General features: G+C 44.1%; 1 protein-coding gene across 4 annotated transcripts in view; it reads left to right on the top strand.

The window, feature by feature from the left end:
* The window catches only part of LOC140486540 (homeobox protein PKNOX1-like), a 114,468-nt gene that overhangs the window by 21,627 nt on the left and 69,228 nt on the right, over window positions 1-23,613 (top strand). For 3 of the 4 annotated variants that reach the window (XM_072585822.1, XM_072585824.1, XM_072585826.1), the window contains one exon: window positions 20,762-20,895. In XM_072585822.1, coding sequence (XP_072441923.1) covers window positions 20,762-20,895 — 134 coding nt within the window. Of the gene's footprint in view, window positions 1-20,529; window positions 20,669-20,761; window positions 20,896-23,613 lie in introns of those variants that run through there. The other variant, XM_072585825.1, reaches the window with a different exon arrangement.

Below are 23,613 nucleotides of genomic sequence, written 5' to 3'. Positions count from 1 at the left end.
TATATGCAGTCAGCTGGTGCTAGTGAATTCAAGGTTCAGATAGAATTTGCTAAGTACTCTCAAGTGGTTAGCAATGAACTAATCCAGAGTGTGGGATCATGCTCTGAACAGACAACACATCTAAAGGTTGGTATTCTCATCTTGCTGTTCAATTTGAAACAGTAATGACTGGAGCTTTTGTATTGGCAGCATTTGTTTGGAAAACAATACTGATTTGATTATTGAGTATGTTTCTAATATTGAGGGCAAATACACCTATTTTTAGAAGTAAATATTTTAAATCCTTGTTCAATTGTTATATAGAATTGGGAGAATAAGTTCTTACCTGCACTCTGACCGAGTTGTTTGCTGGTAATAATCTTGACTTTTGAAGATCAATAAAACCGTATCTCAGAATACAAAGATTAATCAACTGAATTCTATTAATCGCGAGTGAATAGAAAATTAATTAAAATTCTGCTTACAGTTGAAATCTGAATATTCAGCAATGTTTGCATTAAAGTTGGGAAATCCCTGCACAGATATTTTTTGCTTATTTGTTTTTGGAATGGAGCCTTCTCTCTCTGGGAGCTAGTTTAGATACGGCCAAGAGCTATTGAGCTGTTTTACAGTAATTTTCTGATCAGAATGATCATCAGATATTATATATTAAGTGAAGATGAGATACTAATATGAGTGGCAGAGCAAAGTGTGCACTGTGAAACTTTGCAGAGGAACATGGATAGATACATTAAGTGAGTGGGCAAAGGTCTGGCAGATGGAATGCAATGTTAATAAATGTGAAGTCATCCATTTTGGTAGGAGTAACAGTGAAAAGGATTATTACTCGAATGGTAAAAAGTTACAGCATGCTGCTATGCAGAGGGACCTGGGTGTCCTTGTGAATGAATCACAGAGTACAGCAAGTAATTAAGTAGACAAATGGAATTTTGTCCTTCATTCCTAAAGGGATTGAGTTTAAAAGCAATAATGTTATGCTGCACTTGTATAGGTGCTGGTCAGGCCGCACCTGGAGTACTGTGTGCAGTTTTGGTCTCTTACTTAAGAAAGGATGTGCTAGCACCAGAGGAACTGCAAAGGAGATTGACTAGGCTGATTCCAGAGTCGAGGGGGTTGGCTTATGAGGAGAGACTGAGTAGACTGGGATTATACTCATTGGAATTTAGAAGAATGGGGGCTTTTATACATGGACTTCAGTAAAGCCTTTGATAAGGATCCACGTGGAAGGCTGTTGGAGAAAATGCAGAAGCATGGAATTGAGGGTGATTTAGCAGTTTGGATTAGAAACTGGCTTTCTGTAAGAAGGCAGTGAGTGGTGGTTGATGGAAAATATTCAGCCTGGAGTCCGATTACTAGTGGTGTGCCACAAGGATCTGTTTTGAGACCACTGCTGTTTGTCATTTTTATAAATGACTTAGATGCAGGCATAAGTGGATGGATTAGTAAATTTGCAGATGACACGAAAGTCAGTGGAGTAGTGGACAGTTTGGAAGAATGTTACAGGTTGCGGGGGACTTGGATAAACTGCAGAATTGCGCTGAGAGGTGGCAAATGGAGTTCAATGCAGCTAAATATGAAGTGATTCTCTTTGGGAAGAATAACAGGAAGGCAGAGTACTGGGTCAATGGAAAGATTCTTGGTAGTGTGGATGTGCAGAGGGATCTTGGAGTCCATGTACATAGATCCCTGAAAGTTTCCACCCAGGTTGATAGTGTTGCTAAGAAGGCATACGGTGTGTTAGGTTTCATTGGAAGTGGGACTGAGTTCCGGAGCCGCAATATCATGCTGCAACTATACAAAATGCTACTGCTGCTGCACTTGGAATATTATGTACATTTCTGGTCACCATATTTCGAGAAGGATGTGGAAGCAATGGAAAAGGTGCAGAGGAGATTTACCAAGATGTTGCCTGGTCTGGAGGGAAGGTCTTATGAGGAAAGGCTGAGAGACTTGGGTCTGTTCTCCATTGGAAAGAGGAAGGCTAAGGGGGGCGTTGGTAGAGATGATCAGAGGATTAGATAGGATGATGACATCAGCTTGTATGAGGGGGCCTAACTACAAATTGAGAGGTGATAGATTTAAGACAGATGTCAGAGGCAGTTTCTTTACTCAGAGAGTGGTAAGGGCGTGGAATGCCTTGCCTGCCAATGTAGTTAACTCAGCCACATTAGGGAGATTTAAACAATCCTTGGATAAGCATATGGATGGTGATGGGATAGTTTCGGGAGATGAGATGAGAATAGTTCACAGGTCGGCGTAACATTGAGGGCCGAAGGGCCTGTTCTGCGCTGTGTTGTTGTATGTTCTATGATTGGATATATAGGAAGGATTTGGAGGGATATGGGCAAGGTGCTGGCAAGTGAGACTAGATTAGGTTGGGATATCTGGTCGGCATAGACGAGTTGGACCAAATGGTCTGTTTCCATGCAGTATATCTTTATGACTTTTATTATAAACATATAAAATTATGAAGGGAATAGATAAGATAGAAGTAGTGAGGATGTTTCCACTGGCGGGTGAAACTAGGACAAGAGGACGTAGACTCAAGATTAGGAGCAGATTTAGGACTGAGTTAAGAAGGAACTTTTTCACCCAGAGGTTTGTAAATTTGTGGAATTTCCTGCCCAGTGAAGTAGTTGACGCTACCTCAGTAGATGTTTTTCAAGCTAAGATAGATTTTGTTTTGAACAATAAAGGAATTAAGGACTATGGTGAGAGGGCGGGTAAGTAGAGCTGAGTTTACGATCTTGTTGAATGGTGGGGCAGACTCAAAGGACCAGATGGCCTACTCCTGCTCCTCGTTCTTATGAATTGGATTGAGGCAAAATTGATGAGAGTTTCTTCAGTCACCCTAAGGTTTACACACTCTGCTGATCTTTTACTCCATGCAATCATTGCTTAGACCAGGCTCTATTGTATTGTGATTTCTCTGTATCCATTGGATACTATTATTGTATCTTAGTTTATTTACACACCTCTTTGGAATGCTGTTTTAACAACTAGTTTTAATGATGAATCCAAAAAATCAAATTGAAGCTGGGGAAATATGATACATGTAGTTGCATTGAGTCTACAGGAGACAATTCAGGCCATTCAGCTTCTCTTCAATTCCCATTCCATTATACATGCTCCATGGTAATTTCCTTCCCTCTTTCTTCATCTAATACTAAAAGTTTATATTTCATCTTCCTTGTTTTCACTCAATTAATTCTGGGCTATTTATTTGAAATACATGTGATAGTGAGTTCTGTATTTTCATGGCTCTTCAAAAATCTAAAAAGAGGAGTAGCAAGAGTAATTGGTCCATTCAAGGATGAGAGTTTGGAATCTTATAGGGTTCGGAGTGATGTGGGCAATGGTTGGATTTGTAGTAGAATGGGTCAAGAAGTTCATTGAGGCATATTTAAATGTTGGGAGCATTTAGGCACTTTTTAAATGTTTTGCCAAGTGAAAAAGTTTCTTGCCAGTCAGTGGAGATTTGCCTATTAAGTGGGATTCTAGCTTGTAAAATATCTGATTAATTCAACTTGCCTTATTAATATTAAACTCCCTATCTTAGTAAATGTGCTGAACAAATTAGGCGTTGAGAATTCTCAATATAGAAATCAGAGCGGGTACCTGGTAACTTCAGCTTGCTGTGAGGAGCCCCTGTCTGATTATCAAATAGCATTTCAGGGCATGATCCACAGATGCCAGCCACACACGCTCCTTATCTATGGACATTTCCATCTGAGTTTACTCACCCAGGGGAGGCAGTGGCCGAGAGGTGGTATTGCTGGATTATTACTCCAGAGAGCAAGGTAATGTTCTGGGGACCTGGGTTTGAATGCTGCCTTGGCAGATGGTGGAACTTGAGTTCAATACAAATCTGGAATTAATTTTAACAATGACCATGCAATTTGTTGTTGACTGTCAGAAAGTTCCACCTAGTTCACTATATCCTTTAAGGAAATAAACTGCTGTCCTTATCTGGTCTGGTCGGCATATAGAATCGTTGAATTTTACAGTTACAGAAGGAGGCTATTCAACTCATCTCGTCTGTTCCACCTTCCAAAAGAACTACCCGACTAGTCCCATTAGATAGATTCTTTGAATCCAGACCCACAGCAATGTATTTGACTGTCGATTGCTTTCTGTTGATTAAGGAAGGGCGATAAATGCTGGCCTAGCTAGTGACACACACATCCTGTGAATGAATAAAAAGATCCTTCTTGACCTTCATGACCCTTTATGATATCTTTGCAGGCTGCATAGGTTGCACAGACATAGGGTGCACTGGCAACTATAATTGAAAAGCTACTGTGAGGATGCTTTGTACACAGAGACAGACATCTGTATTACCCATTGGACCAGGCTACATCTCAAGGCTGCTCATTTACTCCCTTCGTAATCAAGCACTTCATGCCAATCTAAGTGCTTTCAGCACCCCCGGCTTCTCCTCCTTGCTGTGCCATGTTATGCCATTGCTTGTGGTGCATTTGGTCAGCACGTTTGGCGGTTAACCAAAAGGTTGGTTGTTCGATACCACTCAGGGACGGAGTGATTGCTGTTCTCACTTCATCAGTTTTAAAAAAAGAGTCTTGATGAAGGGTCAAGCCTGAAACATCGACCCTCTTGCTGCTCAGTTGCTGCCTGACCTGCTGTGCTTTTCCCAGTGCTACACTTTATTAACTATGCCTGGTACCTCTTCAGCCAGAGCCAAAGGCTGTCAGTACTGTGTTTTGACACACTCCTTTGCATAAATGTACAGACAGGCAGCTTGTTGGTGGGGATCTGTTCGTGGTGGAGGAGGTACCAAGAGGCACCTACTTTGTGATATTTGTCAGTGCAGATTTGCTCAGCCAAATATCCATATTAGAAAGTGGCTAATCCTCCATCTAGTCAAGGGGAGGGGAGGAGGGCACTGTTGGCCAAGAGGTCCCAGTACTGTCAGTCAGGGGCACAGTCCAGGGCATTGATCATGATCATTTGTCAGCTAGGAAAGCTGATGTTTGGGGAATCTGTACAACTGCAGTCTGGAAAGTGGGCAATAGACTGTCCAGTGGGACAAGCAGTTAGGGAATTTGTGCATCATCAGTTGGGGAACGCAAAGCCAGTGTTCAAGGATCTGGTCAGTCATGTCTGAAGGAATGATTGTTAAATCATCCAGAGGACTGGACCAAATATAGTTTTGAGGATCCAGCTATTGATCATTAGGTTGAATTCAAGGAGGCAACTGTAGGTGCTGTGGTAGCTCACTACCAAAAGGTGTAGGGGACTCAAAGCTGTATGGGCATGGGTGAGATGCAAAACAAAAACATTTGTGAAGGAGAAAAGTAGGACAGTGATGAGAGATCTCCGGTACAAACTAAATTAGTGGCAGTGACCACTACCATGGCTTCAATAGCCAAAGTGTATATGAGCACAGTGACCATTCTTAAAGCATAATGTTCGAATGTGGAAGAAATGAGGAAAGTTGGAGGTAAAACACATTCTGGTGGGTCTCCGCATGAGGGCATTGGATGGAAGTGGGCTAACAGGCTAGAGTGACTTTAAAGGGGTCATGGAGACTTTGGGATGATCTCTGGTGACCAGTTGGGCCTGATATTGATGGTGTTGACGGCAAGCTGTGTTTCCTGCCATAATTTGCAGTTCTCTAGGTGCAAGATGCAATTGGAGAATGGTGGGGACAATGCCGAGGAAGGTCAGGGTCAATGTCAGTGTTATGGGTGAAAGTGCAAGATCCATACCTGCTGAAGACAAGGATGTTGTAGGGCAAAAATATGAGGCTTGGGTTTACAAATTTCAGTTACACTGCATTTGCAATAATCTTTTCACCCATATGCAATTTGTACAGGTGTACGTCCTGCCCTCATTTGACCTACCAAAATGCAACATAGATTTATCTAAATTAAACTAAATCTACCATTCCTCAGCCCACTGACCCATTTGATCAAGATCTCGGATGGCCAGATAACTACCTTCACTGTCCACTACACCACCAATCTTGGTGTCATCTGCAAGCTTACTAACCATACCTCCTAAATTCTCACCCAAATCATTTATATAAGTGACACATAACAGCTGACCCAGCACTGATCCCTGTGGCACACTGCTGGTCACAGGCTCCAGTCTGAAAAACACCCCTCTATAACCACCCTCTGTCTTTTATCTTCAAGCCCTTTAGAGCGCAGGAGGCTAAGGGAGTGACCTTGTAGAGGACTATAAAATCATGAGGGGCATGCATAGGGTGAATAGCCAAGATCTTTTACCCAGGGGAAGGGAGTCCAAAACTAGAGGGCATAGGTTTACGTTGAGAGGGGAAAGATCAAAGAGACCGGGTTGGGTGGGGGTGGGGGGGGGGGGGGGGGAGGAGGTTGGTGGTGGTAACTTTTTAACATAGGGTTGTGCATATATGGAATGATTGCACTTTTGGAGAAGATGTGTACCTCAGGTTGTACATTTGCTTGCTGAGCTGGTAGATTTGTTCTCAAACGTTTCATTACCATGCGAGGTAATGTCATCAGTGAGCCTCCAATGAAGTGCTGGTGTTCTGTCCCTCTTGCTGTTTATCTGTCTTGATCTGTTATGGTGTGTGATATCATAACAGACCAAGACAGATAAATAGCAAGCGGGACAGAACATGAGTGCTTCATCAGAGGCTCACTGATACCTAGCATGGTGATGAAACCTCTGAGAACAAATATACCAGCTCAGCAAGCAAATGTACAATCTTTATGGAATGTGCTCCCTGAGGAAATGGTAGAGGCCAATACAATTACAGCATTTAAGAGACTTTTGGATAGGGACCTGGAAAGGTATAGAGCAAGGTGGGCAAACACAGTTAAATGGGACTAGTTCAATTTAGAAAATCTGGTTGGCTTGAACAAGTTGGTCCCAAGGGCCTGTTTCCATTCTGTATGGCTCTATGGAAGAACTGTCTTTATCAAGGCTAAATAGAAACTGTTCTAATACAAGGAGGTTGAAAAAGAAGCCATACGAGCTGAGGGAACAGGTAGGCACATAGGAGTATGATATGATAGCTGTTACAGAAACATGGCTCAAAGATAGGTACCTTACCATTCATGTTATATGGCATTCTTAGAGGAAATTGAGCCCAGCTATTCCCACAGTCATCACAAAAGTTAAAGATTTTATGAAGTACTCAAAGTTTCCCAATTTACCTGACTTTCAGACCCAGACTGATAGATAGCATGGACCGGATTCCTGTAATGATCAAGAATCTATTTTTTACAAGCAATTATGTTCCAGCTACAGATAAAACATTGGCATATAATGCTATAAATTAAAACTCTAATCCCCTTACAAAACTCCCTTTACACATAGACATACTGGGTTCAATAGGTTATGACTGGAGGAGAAATGGGAAAAACAATTCAGTAGTCTTTGTCCTAGGTACTGTGTTGAGATATGTTTATGGTTTTTCTGCTGGCCAGCACTTTGCTTTAGTCTTTTTTCTTTGGTTGCTTTAACTGGTTAGTGAGAGGCACAAAATGGCTGATAGACTTAAAACAAGCCTCTGACTTTTCAGTTAAAAGTCACATTTTACCACAACTGTTACGAGCAAAGATAAACTGGTGTGGCCGCACTTGGAGTAATGCATGCAGTTCTGGTCACCACATTATAGGAAGGATGTGGAAGCTTTGGACAGGGTTCAGAGGAGATTTACTAGGACTTTGCCTGGCATGGAGGGAAGGTCTTATGAGGAAAGGCTGAGGGACTTGAGGCTGTTTTTGTTAGAGAGAAGGAGGTTTAGAAGTGACTTAATTGATACATATAAGATAATCAGAGGGTTAGATCAGGTGGACAGTGAGAGCCTTTTTCTTAGGATGGAGATGGCTAGCCTAAGGTGGGATAGCTTCAAATTGAGGGGTGATAGATATAGGATAGATGTCAGAGGTAGTTTCTTTACTCAGAGAGTAATAGGGTTGTGGAATGCACTGTCTGCAACAGTAGTAGACTGGCCAACTTTAAGGCCTTTTAAATGGCCATTGGATAGGCATATGGACAAGAATGGAACAGTGTAGGTGAGAAGGGCTTCAGATTGGTTTCACAGGGTGATGCAACATCGAGAACTGAAGGGCGTGTACTGTGCTGTAATGTTCTATGTTTCAAACTAGTTTTCCTCCGGTTTACAGGGAGGTTTGACTGAAGAACTCTGAGAAATCCCGAGAAATAAAAACTTAACTCTCTGTCTGTAACCTGCTCCCAGCTCCAAACTATTCAATTACCTAACAACCACCCATGTAGTTGGTGCATGCAAAAAGGTCTGTGCTGTTGGTCTGTGAATGAATGACCAGTTATAAATGAATTACTTGTCGTCATGAGAAAGCTGGTAACCTTACACATCTGCTAAGAAGATGCAGGAAAGTGCTTGACCACTGGGGGATAGGGGGGTGGAATTGATCAGAAGAATTCATGACATCTATTCTTAGTGTCAGTGGAATGGTGTAAATAAGGTGATAACATTTGTTCACTTGTGGAATGTATGCCAGTACTTCCTTCTTATCCTGGGACTGGAGGCGGCGCATATTTCACAGTGGGTTGGTCGGATAAGTAAATTTCTGGTTTACATGTATATTGAAGACTCTTAACAAAACCCATACTCAATAGGAAAAAAACTTGTAATTTAATAAGCTGAGTGGAATATGCACGTAATAGAACAATCCTGATACATTTTCATATATACCACACTGAGCAGATTTGAATTTAAGAAGCTCCGCTCCCTCATCTTGACTGTTTTGGAAGGTGAATGTCTCATTACCTGTATAAGCTAGGAAAACATGAAGGCTGAAATTGACATAGTAAGAAAGTTGCAAGATGTTCATGTGTGAGTGAGAGAGAGAGAAAACATTCTTCTGTAAATTACATTCGCTGACCGAAGTGTTCAAGGGACACTGTGTGTGTGTGAGAGAGAGACAGGAGACAGGATGGAAGCTGATGGAAAGGTTAACTCTTTGTGGTCTGATTTGAATGTGCACTGGCTTGTCATGGATTGAATGTGTGTTAGAACATAGAACAATACAGCACAGAACAGGCCCTTCGGCCCACGATGTTGTGCCGAACTTCTAACCTAGATTAAGCACCCATCCATGTACCTATCCAAATGCCGCTTAAAGGTCGCCAATGATTCTGACTCTACCACTCCCATGGGCAGCGCATTCCATGCCCCCACCACTCTCTGGGTAAAGAACCCACCCCTGACATCTCCCCTGTACCTTCCACCCTTCACCTTAAATTTATGTCCCCTTGTAACACTCTGTTGTACCCGGGGAAAAAGTTTCTGACTGTCTACTCTATCTATTCCTCTGATCATCTTATAAACCTCTATCAAGTCACCCCTCATCCTTCGCCGTTCCAACGAGAAAAGGCCGAGAACTCTCGACCTATCCTCGTACGACTTACTCTCCATTCCAGGCAACATCCTGGTAAATCTTCTCTGCACCCTCTCCAAAGCTTCCCCATCTTTCCTAAAGTGAGGCGACCAGAACTGCACACAGTACTCCAACTGTGGCCTAACCAAAGTCCTGTACAGCTGCAACATCACTTCACGACTCTTGAATTCAATCCCTCTGCTAATGAACGATAATACTCCATAGGCCTTCTTACAAACTCTATCCACCTGAGTGGCAACCTTCAAAGATCTATGTACATAGACCCCAAGATCCCTCTGTTCCTCCACCTGACTAAGAACCCTACCATTAACCCTGTATTCCGCATTCTTATTTGTTCTTCCAAAATGGACAACCTCACACTTGGCAGGGTTGAACTCCATCTGCCACTCCTCAGCCCAGCTCTGCATCATATCTAAGTCCCTCTGCAGCCGACAACAGCCCTCCTCACTGTCCACAACTCCACCTATCTTTGTATCATCTGCAAATTTACTGACCCACCCTTCGACTCCCTCTTCCAAGTCATTAATAAAAATTACAAACAGCAGAGGACCCAGAACTGATCCCTGTGGAACTCCACTTGTAACTGGGCTCCAGGCTGAATATTTACCATCTACCACCACTCTCTGCCTTCGACCGGTTAGCCAGTTTTCTATCCAATTGGCCAAATTTCCCTCTATCCCATGCCTCCTGACTTTCCGCATAAGCCTACCATGGGGAACCTTATCAAATGCCTTACTAAAATCCATGTACACTACATCCACTGCTCTACCCTCATCCACATGCTTGGTCACCTCCTCGAAGAATTCAATAAGACTTGTAAGGCAAGACCTACCCTTCACAAATCCGTGCTGGCTGTCCCTAATCGAGCAGTGTCTTTCCAGATACTCGTAAATCCTATCCCTCAGTACCCTTTCCATTACTTTGCCTACCACAGAAGTAAGACTAACTGGCCTGTAATTCCCGGGGTTATCCCTATTCCCTTTTTTGAACAGGGGCACAACATTCGCTACTCTCCAGTCCCCTGGTACCACCCCCGTTGCCAGTGAAGACGAGAAGATCATTGCCAACGGTACTGCAATTTCCTCTCTTGCTTCCCACATAATCCTCGGATATATCCCGTCAGGCCTGGGGGACTTGTCTATCCTCAAGTTGTTCAAAATGTCCAACACATCTTCCTTCCTAACAGGTATCTCTTCTAGCTTAACAGTCCGTTTCACACTCTCCTCTTCAACAATACGGTCCCTCTCGTTCGTAAATACTGAAGAGAAGTACTTGTTCAAGACCTCTCCTATCTCTTCCGACTCAATACACAGTCTCCCACTACTGTCCTTGATCGGACCTACCCTCGTTCTCGTCATTCTCAGGTTTCTCACATACGCATAGAATGCCTTGGGGTTATCCTTGATCCTATCCGCCAAGGATTTTTCATGCCCTCTCTTAGCTCTCCTAATCCCTTTCTTCAGGTCCCTTCTGGCTATCCTGTATCCCTCCACTGCTCTGTCTGAACCCTGTTTCCTCAACCTTATGTAAGCCTCCTTCTTCCTCTTTACTAGACATTCAACCTCCCTCGTCACCCAAGGCTCCCTCACACGACCATTTCTTTCCTGCCTGATCGGTACATACATATCAAGGACACGTCGTATCTGCTCCTTGAAAAAGTTCCACATTTCCACCACATCCTTCCCTGACAGCCTATGCTCCCAACGTATGCTCCTCAAATCCTGTCTTACAGCATCGTAATTTCCCTTCCCCCAATTGTAAAATCTACCTTGTTGTGCGCACCTATCTCTCTCCATAACCAAGGTGAAAGTCACAGAATTGTGGTCACCATCACCAAAATGTTCACCCACTAATAAGCCCACCACTTGTCCCGGTTCATTACCGAGTACCAAATCCAATATGGCCTCCCCTCTGGTTGGACACTCTACATATTGCGTTAGAAAAGCTTCCTGGACACACTGCACAAACACCGCCCCATCCAATCTACTTGATCTAAAGAGCTTCCAATCAATATTTGGGAAGTTGAAGTCACCCATGACTATGACCCTGTGGCTTCTGCACCTTTCCAAAATCTGTTTCCCAATCTGTTTCTCCACATCTCTGCTGCTATTGGGGGGCCTATAATAAACACCCAACAAGGTGACTGCTCCTTTCCTATTTCTGACTTCAGCCCATACTACCTCCAGAGGCAGATCCCCCTCAAACTTCCTTTCTGCAGCTGTTATACCATTTCTAATTAGCAATGCCACCCCCCCTCCTTTTTTACCACCCTCCCTAATCTTACTGAAACATCTGTAACCAGGAACCTCCAACAGCCATTCCTGTCCCTCATCTATCCATGTTTCCGTGATGGCCACAACATCGTAGTCCCAGGTACCGATCCACGCCTTAAGTTCACCCACCTTATTTCTGATACTCCTTGCGTTGAAGTATACGCACTTGAGCCCATCTTTGTGTCCGCAAGTAGTCCCTGTCAGTGCTACCTTCTCCACAGCCTCCCTACAGTCTTGGGCATCCTGACACACAGCTAGCTTACTTGCTGGACTACAAGTCCGGATCCCATCCCCCTGCCAAATTAGTTTAAACCCCCCCCGAAGAGTGCTAGCAAACCTACCCCCCAGGATATTGGTGCCCTTCTGGTTCAGGTGCAACCCGTCCTGTTTATACAGGTCCCACCTTCCACAGAATGCAGTCCAATTGTCCAATTGTCCAAATATCTGAAGCCCTCCCTCCTACACCATCCTTGCAGCCACGTGTTCAACTGCACTCTCTCCCTATTCTTTGCCTCTCTGTCACGTGGCACCAGCAACAACCCAGAGATGACGACTCTGTCTGTCCTAGCTTTTAGCTTCCAGCCTAACTCCTTGAGCTCTTGAATGACCTCCCCACCCCTCTTCCTACCTATGTCGTTGGTGCCAATGTGTACCACGACTTCTGGCTGCACACCCTCCCCCTTAAGGATTATGAAGACACGGTCCGAGACGTCTCGGACCTTAGCACCCGGGAGGCAACAAACCATCCGAGAGTCTCACCCATGTCCACAGAACCGCCTGTCCGTCCCTCTAACTAGAGAGTCCCCTATAACTAGCGCTCTCCTCTTCTCCCCCTTTCCCTTCTGAGTCTCCACGTTGTTCCGTGGAGCTCGAGATCCGGGAATATTATGAATTTAATTTGCATTTTGGGAATCTAAGATGATTTTAAAAGAAAAGGCCATTTTGTCAGACAATGATCCTGGACATGTTAGCTGAGCAAGGTTACCTCATGACCTTTTCCACGTAGTTCAGATTAGTCCCTCGTTATGATGTCCCGTTAAAAGGGAAGGTTATCTAGCCAAAGCAATTGGCCATTTGTCCTGGTTTGATTAAGCTTCCCACTTTGATGTGCATGTAGCTTAATTCATCAAGTGTACACAGACCTGTCAATGAGTTTCTCTTCCTCTGCAAACTTTTGCCATTTCATTGCTGCTTATCTGATTAAGGACATGTGGTGCTTTTGTAATTTTAATACCAAATTCTGTATAAAGACAGCTTGTTTGCAGCAATAGTCGGGTGGAGGGGGGATGGAGGAGTGGAGGAGTGGAGGAGGAGTAGTCTGAGAGAGCTCTTGGGGTAAGAGCTGGCACCACTACTCTGCTAATGGCTTTAGAACCTTAGCTCAAGCCTGGCTTGTAGGTATCTATGTTATAGTGTAATATTGATGCCATTGGTAAATAAAGGAAATAATTTAAACTAAACTGTCTGTAAGAGTTTAATATTCCAGACTACCACAGCATATGATCTCTGGGACGAACCAAGAGAGGCTGACAGGTCGAGTCCACCTGGGATTCCCTGAGCTGTCTCGAATAGGGACTTTAACAGACAGTAAACAGACTGTTGGTCCTAAATCTCCTACAAATATGACCTGTAGTGGGTGTCAGATTACTTGTTTTCAAAACTTCAGCCACTGTTTAAAACACTGGTTTTTAAAACATGACTTCCCCGTTTCAGTCGATAGTTTTAAAAACATAATAATAGAAATACGTGGTCCTTACAGTATATTAATTATATGGATTTAAATATACTGGGTATAATTAAGAAGTTCGTGAAAGACCCAAAACTTGTTTGGATGAGACATAGTGAGGTGATAATCATAAACTGCAGGAGGATATCAACGGATTGGTCAGCCGGGCTTGGCAGTAACAAGTGGAATTCAACCAGTATGGAATAGTATTAGGTAATCCATTTGGGAAGGGCTATCAAGGCAAAGGATAACACTATGAATGGTCACAACCTGGAAAGTATGAAAGATCAGATTGACCTTGTTCTGCATATCCACAGACCCATGCAGATAGCAAGGCAAATAGATAAGGTGGTTAAGAAGGCATATGGAAGGCATATATTAGCCAGATACATTGAATACAAGAGCAAGGAGGTTATACTGGAGCTGTATACATTGCTGGTTAGGCTGGAACTGGAGTACTGTGTGTGCAGTTCTGATCGATATATTACAGGAAAGATGTGATTGCACTGAAGAGGGTACAGAGCAGTTTAGCAGGATGCTGCATAGGTTGGAGAGCCTGTGCTGTAAGGAGAGATTAAGAGATGCAAAGGTTAAGAGGAAACCTGATGGAGGTGTTTGTGAGATTGTGAGGGGAATATAAAGAACAAAGAACAATACAACACAATAACAGGCCCTTCAGCCCTCCAAGCTTGTGCCAACACATTTGCCCTTCCATACTAAAATTGTCTTCACTTAAAGGATCCTATCCCTCTATACCCTTTGTATTCATGGATTTGTCTAGGTGTTGTTTGAATGCTGCTATAGTACCTGCTTCCATTACCACTTCTGGCAGTGCGTTCCAGGCACTCGCCACACTTTGTGTGAAAAACCTGCCCCACACATGTGTTTTACACTCTTCCCGCCAAAACAGCACCTTTAACTTGTGTCCCCTAGTAAATGACCCCTTATCCTGGGAAAAAGCATCATACTTTCCAAACTATCCATGCTATTTGCCATTTTATAAATGTCTATCAGGTCGCCCCTCAACCTCTTGCATTTCAGTGAAAACAAACCCAATCTATTCAACCTTTCTTTACAGCTAAAATCCCCCAAATCAGGCAACACCCTGTTAAACCTTTTTCTGTACCCTCTCCAAAGCATCCACATCCTTCTGGTAGTGTGGTAACCAGAACTGTATCCAAATGTGGCCTAACTAAAGTTCCATAAAGCTGACACCTCCCTCCCCTTCCTGGACCTCTCCATCTCCATTAGTGACGACCGACTTGACACTGACATTTTTTACAAACCCACCGACTCCCTCAGCTACCTGGATTACACCTCTTCCCACCTTCCCTCTTGCAAAAATGCCATCCCATATTCCCAATTCCTCCACCTCCGCCGTATCTTCTCCCAGGAGGACCAGTTCCACCACAGAACACACCAGATGGCCTCCTTCTTTAGAGACCGTAATTTCCCTTCCCACGTGGTTAAAGATGCCCTCCAACGCATCTCATCCACATCCCGCACCTCCGCCCTCAGGCCCCACCCCTCCAACCGTAACAAGGACAGAACGCCCCTGGTGCTCACCTTCCACCCTACAAACCTTTGCATAAACCAAATCATCTGCCGACGTTTCCGCCACTTCCAAAAAGACCCCACCACCAGGGATATATTTCCCTCCCCACCCCTTTCCACCTTCCGCAAAGACCGTTCCCTCCGCGACTACCTGGTCAGGTCCACACCCCCAAACAACCCACCCTCCAATCCTGGCACTTTCCCCTGCCACCGCAGGAACTGTAAAACCTGTGCCCACACCTCCTCCCTCACCTCTACCCAAGGCCCTAAAGGAGCCTTCCACATCCATCAAAGTTTTACTTGCACATCCACTAATATTATTTATTGTATCCGTTGCTCCCGATGTGGTCTCCTCTACATTGGGGAGACTGGGCGCCTCCTAGCAGAGCGCTTTAGGGAACATCTCCGGGACACCCGCACCAATCAACCACACCGCCCCGTGGCCCAACATTTCAACTCCCCCTCCCACGCTGCCGAGGACATGGAGGTCCTGGACCTCCTTCACCGCCGCTCCCTCACCACCAGACGCCTGGAGGAAGAACGCCTCATCTTCTGCCTCGGAACACTTCAACCCCAGGGTATCAATGTGGACTTCAACAGTTTCCTCATTTCCCCTTCCCCCACCTCACCCTAGTTCCAAACTTCCAGCTCAGCACTGTCCCATGACTTGTCCAGACTTGTCCTACCTGCCTATCTCCTTTTCCACCTATCCACTCCACCCTCTCCTCCCTGACCTATCACCTTCATCCCCTCCCCCACTCACCCATTGTACTCTATGCTACTCTCTCCCCACCCCCACCCTCCTCTAGCTTATCTCTCCACACTTCAGGCTCACTGCCTTTATTCCTGATGAAGGGCTTTTGCCCAAAACGTCGATTTCACTGCTCCTTGGATGCTGCCTGAACTGCTGTGCTCTTCCAGCACCACTAATCCAGAATACAGCATAACGTGTCTATCCTTATACTCAGTGCCCCTTCCAATGAAGGCAAGCATACGATAGGCCATTTTTAAAATCACCTTATCTACCTGCACTGCCACATTTAGTGATCTGTGCACCTGTACACCCAGACCCCTCTGCATATCAATACTCCGAAGGGTTCTGCCATTCTCTGTACTTGACCTTCCAAAATGCATTATCTCACATTTGTCCGGATTAAACTCCATCTGCCATTTTTCTGCCCATGCCTCCAACTGATCTATATCCTGCTGTATCCTCTGACAATCCTCCTCCCTATCTGCAACTCCACCAATCTTTGTATCTTCCACAAACGTATTAAGTAGACCAGCTACCTTTTCCTCCAAATCATTTATGTAGACCACAAACAGCAGAAATCCCAGAACTGATCCCTGTGGAACAACATTAGTTACAAACTTCCTTTCCAAAAAGCGTCCTTCCACTACAACCCTCGGTCTCCTATGACTTAGCCAGTTCTGTATCCATCTTGCCAGCTCAGCCTTGGTACCATGTGACTTGTCCTTTTGCACCATGTTGATCTTGCCTGGCTGATGTTCTGTGCAACATAACCAGTGTGCCTTACTCTGTCCAAATCTTTTGTTTCACCCCATGATCTGTATGACCTTGCTTAATATGATTTGCTGTAAACTGTTCACAAACAAAGCTTTTCACTGTACTTAGGTACATGTGACAATAGATCAAATCAAATCTGCTACAAGGGATCTTGTCAAAGGCTTTACTGAAAGTCCATGTAGACAACATCTACTGCTTTTCCCACATCAATCATCTTTGTTACCTCCTCAAAAAAACTGGACTAAGTTAGTGAAGCATGACCTCCTCTGCTCAAAACCATGCTTCTCTCACTAATAAGTCCATTTGCTTCTAAATGCATATAGACCCTCCCCCTCAGAATCTTTTCCAATAATTTTCCTACCGCAGTGTGAGGCTCACAGGCCTGTAATTCCCTGGGTTATCCCTAGTACCCCTCTTAAAGAATGGGACAACATTATTCTCCAGTTCTCTGGGACCTCATCTGTGGCCAAAGAGGATACAAAGATGTCTGTCAATTCTCCAGCAGTTTATTCTCTTGCCTCCTTCAATATTCTGGGATAGATCCCATCAGGACTCAGGGATCTACCTTACAACTTTTGAAGACACACAACACCTCTTCCTTTTTAATAGCAACTTGGCTTAGAAATTCAGGATTCCTAGAATAGGTAGGGTGGAAAGGAAGGCTCTTTTTTATATTAGAAGAAGAGTCAATAACCGGGGGCAGAGATTTAAGGTTAGAGCGAGATGATTAAGAGGAGAGGCATGGCGAATCGTGTTTACTGAAGATGGTGATTGGAGTCTGGAAGTCTGCGTGAAAGGACTGTTGAGTCAGCAACTCTTGTAACATTTATCCATTATTTAGTTTTTCATTTATGTTGCACTGCCTCCAGGATTACAGAGCTAAGAGCTGGAATAGGTGGAGGGACAGTTAGTGTTGAGGAAGTGAGCAGGCTGGAGAAGGATTTGGACAGGCTAGGAGACTGGGTAAAAATATGGCAGATGGAATACCATGTGGGACTGTGTGAGTGTATGCAGTTTGGTAGGAAGAATAGAGGTGTAGACTATTTTCTAAACAAAGAAAAGCTTCAGCAATCTGAAGCACAAAGGCACTCGGGGGTCCTAATGCAGGATTCTGTTACAATTAATATGCAGGTTCAGTTGGCAGTAAGGAAAACAAATGCACTGTTGGCATCATTGCAAGAGGACCACAGTACAAGAGGAGCGATGTACTGCCATGGCTGTATAAAGTTCTGGTCAGATTTTATTTGGAATATGTGCTCATAACAGCACACAAACCAACAACTCACCAGGACAAAGGACCCGATACCCAGCATGAGCAAAACCAATGTAGTGTACAAAATCCCATGCAAGGACTGCACAAAACACTATATAGGACAAACAGGAAGACAGCTAACGATCCGCATCCATGAACACCAACTAGCCATGAAACGACACGACCAGCTATCCTTCGTAGCCACACACACAGATGACAAGCAACATGAGTTCGACTGGGACAACGCTACTGTTGTAGGACAAGCCAAACACAGAACAGCCAGGGAATTCCTAGAGGCATGGCACTCATCCACAGATTCAATCAATAAGCACATTGACCTGGACCCAATATACCGGCCACTGCAGTGGACAGCTGGAACTGACAACCGGAAGCGGCAGGTGCAAATCACTATAAATGCTGGAGGAAACATCACAGAAGCGCTTCACAGGAGGCTCCCAAGCACTGAGGATGTCACCTAGACAGGGGACAAAACGTCTGCAACACAAATGCCCAGCTCGGCGAACACAACCACAACAACGAGCACCCGAGCTACAAATCTTCTCCCAAATATTGAGATGTTTTGTGCCCCATATCTAAGTCAGGATAAGGCATTGGAAAGAGTTCAAAGAAGGTTTACAGGAATGATCCCAGAGATGAAGACCTTGTCACATGAGGAGTAAGTGAGGACCCTAGATCTGTACTCAGTGTTTTTAAAAGGATGAAAGAGGACTTTATTGAAACTTACATAATACAGAGAAGCCTGAATAGAGTGAACATGGAGGGGATGTTTCCACTAGTCGGAGAGATGAGGACCAAAGGCACAGCCTCAGAGTGAAGGGACGGCCCTTCAGAACTGAGATGAGGAATTTCTGCAACCAAAGTGAGGTGAACGAGTGAGGGACAGACATGGATAGGTTCTTGATTAGTGAAGGGTTCAAAGCTTATAGGGGAAGGCAGAAGAATGGGGCTGAGAAACATATCAGCCATGACTGAATGGCAGAGCAGAATCATTGGGTTGAATGGCCTAATTGTGCTTTTATATCTTAGTCTTATGGGGCGGCATGGTGACTCAGTGGTTAGCACTGCTGCCTCACAGCACCAGGGACCCGGGTTCAATTCCCACCTGGAGTTTGCACATTCTCCCCGTGTCTGCATGGGTTTCCTCCTACAGTCCAAAGATGTGCAAGTTAAGTGAATTGCCATGCTAAATTGCCCGTAGTATTAGGTGCGTTAGTCAGGGGTGAATGTAGGGGAATGTTGCTCTTCGGAGGGTCGGTGTGGACTGGTTGGGCTGAAGGGTCTGTTTCCACACTTAGGGAATCTAATCTAAAAAAAATAAAAATAGTTAGATCTTTGTTGATAGTTATGGATCAGGCCAGACCCCCTCAAGACATTTCAAGAAAGTAGCCCAAACCTAACTTTGCTCTTTGTTTTAATGCGGATATTTCAGGAGGAATGCAATTTGTCAAACCACATAGTTTGAAACAAAGCAGAATTTATTTAAAGATTACCGAGTGAAACACAAATAAAAGAGATCAGAATACTGAATAACTTAACCTATCTGAAAACCCAATAGATCATCCCAACTTAATGATGCTGTTCCAAATACTTGCAACAATTCCCATAAACACCCCTTCGCACAAAAGGTGAAATTTAACACAGGGTCTTACAGGAGAGATGTCAGAGACAGAGAAGTATCAGCATGGACCTGCTCCTTTGGGTCTGGGAGGGTTACTCTTTGGAGGGTTGGTATGGACGTGTTGGGCTGAAGAGCCTGTTTCCACACTGTAGGGACTCTATGAAACATTGGTGCTGTAGTGATTGGAACCAGACGGATCTCATTGAGTATGAGTTTCCAGATTGGGGCTGTTAACTTGGGCCAATGAGAGAGTCCTGGCTGACAGATATAAGCAGGAGTCTCGAGATTTGAGGTTTGTCCTTACCTCCCTGTAAACTGAACGGTAGTGTTTGGGGCCTGGCTTTGCTGCTCCTCTCCCTTGTAAAATTGCTGTTGTATACAGCTGTAAATGTTAACTGTTTTTTTGTAAACTGTTTTGTAATTTTGTAATAAAATAAAAAAAAGAATCAGGAGTTTCTCAAACAAAAATAAGCAGGAGTCTCAGGGATTCTTCTCACTCGAGATTGGCTCTGAGCTTACCTGGTCAGAGTCCATGTATGGTGCACATGTAAATAAAGGGTGACTTGGTGCTGGGATACCACCCTCCGTGGAGTTATTTCAGGAGAGGATATAATTGAGTTCAGTTTGGAGAATCTCTGATTTTAAATACCCTGTTGAAATTTGCTATCAAGTCACGCATGAAGAATGAGCAATTGTGCAAAGTGCAATTAGGTCTGTATACTCTAGTTTGTACTCTAGAAAGGGTCAATGTGCCTACAGTGTTGGAAGGTACAAAGAGAAAAAGTAATTGCGTTAAATTGCATTCAGTTATCTGATACTTGTCCAGTGCTTAGACTTCAGATCATTCCTGGGAAAGGAGTTTACTGTGAAGGTTTGGTGGCTTCACTTGTCATTTCAGGATTCAGTTCTTCTTCCTAACCATCTGTATTGAAGACAAGAGGAACAAGCCAAGACCATTCAACCTTCTCGAGCATGTTCTTTCATTCCATGACAAAATGGTCAATCTGTATCTTAATTCAATTTGTCCACCTCCATTCCTTCACGTTTAATGTTATTACGGGATTGAATACAAGCTTTGTTTAGGCAATCTATCAACCTCATTTAAATTAAATTTTGAGGCCTGGGGTAATACTTAACCTGTATTCTGGTTCTCATCATCCAGGATTGAACACTTGATGGATTTGGGAAATCTGAAGCAGGGAATTTGGGAATATTGGTGCAGGGAAGCCCAGTAGTCAGAAGATTTGTATTATTGGTCTGATAAACTGAATTGACATGCAAATTCAACAGCTAATGACAGTGTGAGTAAGGTTGCCTCTTTTGAGGATTTGTTATTTCATTTGAGAAATGTTTAAAATGTTGACTTGGCTGCTATAATTGATCTCTGTTTCCAGATGCCAGTCATACCCCAGATGTCCAGCAACACTGAAGCAGGTCCAAGCTGCCCCAAGGCCGACCCTGATGCCTCAAGCCCTGTCCCTGCTGAGTGTCAGACATCTATGGAAGCTGACAAAGGAGCCATTTACAGGTAAAGTTGCAACAAATTCTCCTGCAGTTTCATGACAGCTGTATAAATTGGAGGTCAAGTATAAAAATATCTGCAAGTGCTGGAAAACTTCAGCTTCATCTCAATATTGCTTCAACAAATCTTCATCAGCTGCCAACTAGGTACTGGATTAAAAAACAGGACCTCATTGGTTGCGATCTTTGCATTACTAGCACACTCATGCTTGTGAGTATAGGAAGAGGCAGATATGAGACCATAAGCCCATAAGATATAAGAGCAAAATTAAGTCATTAAATTCATTGTGTCTGCTCCACCATTCAATCATGGCTGATGTGTTTACTAAACCCATTCTCCTGCATTCTCCCCGTAATCCTTAATCCCCTTGCTAATCAAGAATCTATTACCGAGTTTCGAGAAGATTTGTAGCTCAGGTTGAGGTTCTTGATGTAGGTTTGCTCACTGAGCTGAAACGTTCGTTTTCAGATGTTTCATCACTATACTAAGTAACATCTTCAGTGAGCCTCCGGATGAAGCACTGGTGGTGTACCTGCTTTCTATTGATGTGTTTGCGTTTCCTTGGCTTGCTGATGTCAATTTCTGTGGTGAATCATTTCCTGCCCCTTTTCTCAGAGGGTGGTAAAAGGGATCCAAGTCTATGTGTTCGTTGATAGAGTTCCGTTTGGAATGCCATGCTTCTAGGAATTTTCGTGATGTCTTTGCTTGGCTTGACCTAGGATGGATGTATTGTCCCAGTCGACGTGGTGTCCTTCCTCATCCGTATGTGAGGATACGAGTGAGAGAGGGTCACGTCTTTTGTGGTTAGTTGGTGTTCATGTATCCTGGTAGCTAGTTTTCTTCCTGTTTGTCCAATGTAGTGTTTGTTACAGTCCTTGCACGGTGTTTTGTAAGTGACATTAGTTTTGTTTGTTGTCTGAGTGTGGTCTTTCAAGTTCATTAGCTGCTGTTTTAGTGTGTTGGGGTGTTTGTGGGCTACCATGAAGCCAAGTGATCTGAGTAGTCTGGCAGTCATTCCTGAGATGTCTTTGATGTAGGGGAGAGTGCCTTGTGTTTCTGGACGTGTTTTGTCAGCTTGTTTGGGTTTGTTGCTGAGAATTCAGTGGACTGTGTTCATTGGGTACCCATTCTTTTTGAATACATGGTATAGGTGATTTTCCTCTGTTTTTCGTAGTTCGCCTGTGCTGCAGTGAGTGGTGGCTCGTTGAAATAATGTTCTAATGCAGCTTTGTTTGTGGATGTTGGGATGATTGCTTCTGTAGTTCAGTGTTTGGTCCTGATTTGGAGATGCTGGTGTTGGACTGGGGCGTACAAAGTTAAAAATCACATAACACCAGGTTATAGTCCAACAGGTTTATTTGGAAGCACTAGCTTTCGAGTGCTGCTTCTTTGTCAGGTGGTTGTGGAGTACACAATTGTAAGGCACATAATTTATAGCAAAAGTTTATAGTGTGATGAAGGAGCAGCGCTCCAAAAGCTAGTGATTTCAATTAAACATAGAACATAGAACAATACAGCACAGAACAGGCCCTTCGGCCCACAATGTTGTGCCGAACATTTGTCCTAGCTTAAGCACCCATCCATGTACTTATCCAGTTGCCGCTTAAAGGTTGCCAATGATTCTGACTCGGCCACTCTCACAGGCAGCGCATTCCATGCCCCCACCACTCTCTGGATAAAGAACCTACCCCTGACATCCCCCCCATACCTTCCACCCTTCACCTTAAATTTATGTCCCCTTGTAACACTCTGTTGTACCCGGGGGAAAAAGTTTCTGACTGTCTACTCTATGTATTCTTCTGATCATCTTATAAACCTCTATCAAGTCACCCCTCATCCTTTGCCGTTCCAATGAGAAAAGGCCTAGCACTCTCAACCTATCCTCGTATGACCTATTCTCCATTCCAGGCAACATCCTGGTAAATCTTCTCTGCACCCTCTCCAAAGCTTCCACATCTTTCCTAAAGTGAGGCGACCAGAACTGCACACAGTACTCCAAATGTGGCCTTACCAAGGTCCTGTACAGCTGCAACATCACTTCACGACTCTTGAATTCAATCCCTCTGCTAATGAACGCTAATACACCATAGGCCTTCTTACAAGCTCTATCCACCTGAGTGGCAACTTTCAAAGATCTATGAACATAGACCCCAAGATCCCTCTGCTCCTCCACCTTACTAAGAACCCTACCGTTAACCCTGTATTCCGCATTCTTATTTGTCCTTCCAAAATGGACAACCTCACACTTGACAGGGTTGAACTCCATCTGCCACTCCTCAGCCCAGCTCTGCATCATATCTAAGTCTCTTTGAAGCCTACAACAGCCCTCCTCACTATCCACAACTCCACCAATCTTTGTATCATCTGCAAATTTACTGACCCACCCTTCGACTCCCTCTTCCAAGTCATTAATAAAAATTACAAACAGCAGAGGACCCAGACTGATCCCTGCGGAACTCCACTTGTAACTGGGCTCCAGGCTGAATATTTACCATCTACCACCACTCTCTGACTTCGACCGGTTAGCCAGTTTTCTATCCAACTGGCCAAATTTCCCTCTATCCCATACCTCCTGACTTTCCGCATAAGCCTACCATGGGGAACCTTATCAAATGCCTTACTAAAATCCATGTACACTACATCCACTGCTCTACCCTCATCCACATGCTTGGTCACCTCCTCGAAGAATTCAATAAGACTTGTAAGGCAAGACCTACCCTTCAC

The sequence above is a fragment of the Chiloscyllium punctatum genome, chromosome 15 (assembly GCF_047496795.1).
Source record: "Chiloscyllium punctatum isolate Juve2018m chromosome 15, sChiPun1.3, whole genome shotgun sequence".
NCBI classification, from domain to species: domain Eukaryota; kingdom Metazoa; phylum Chordata; class Chondrichthyes; order Orectolobiformes; family Hemiscylliidae; genus Chiloscyllium; species Chiloscyllium punctatum.
Note: the sequence above shows the minus strand (reverse complement) of the source record. Positions and strands in the feature narration are given on the sequence as shown.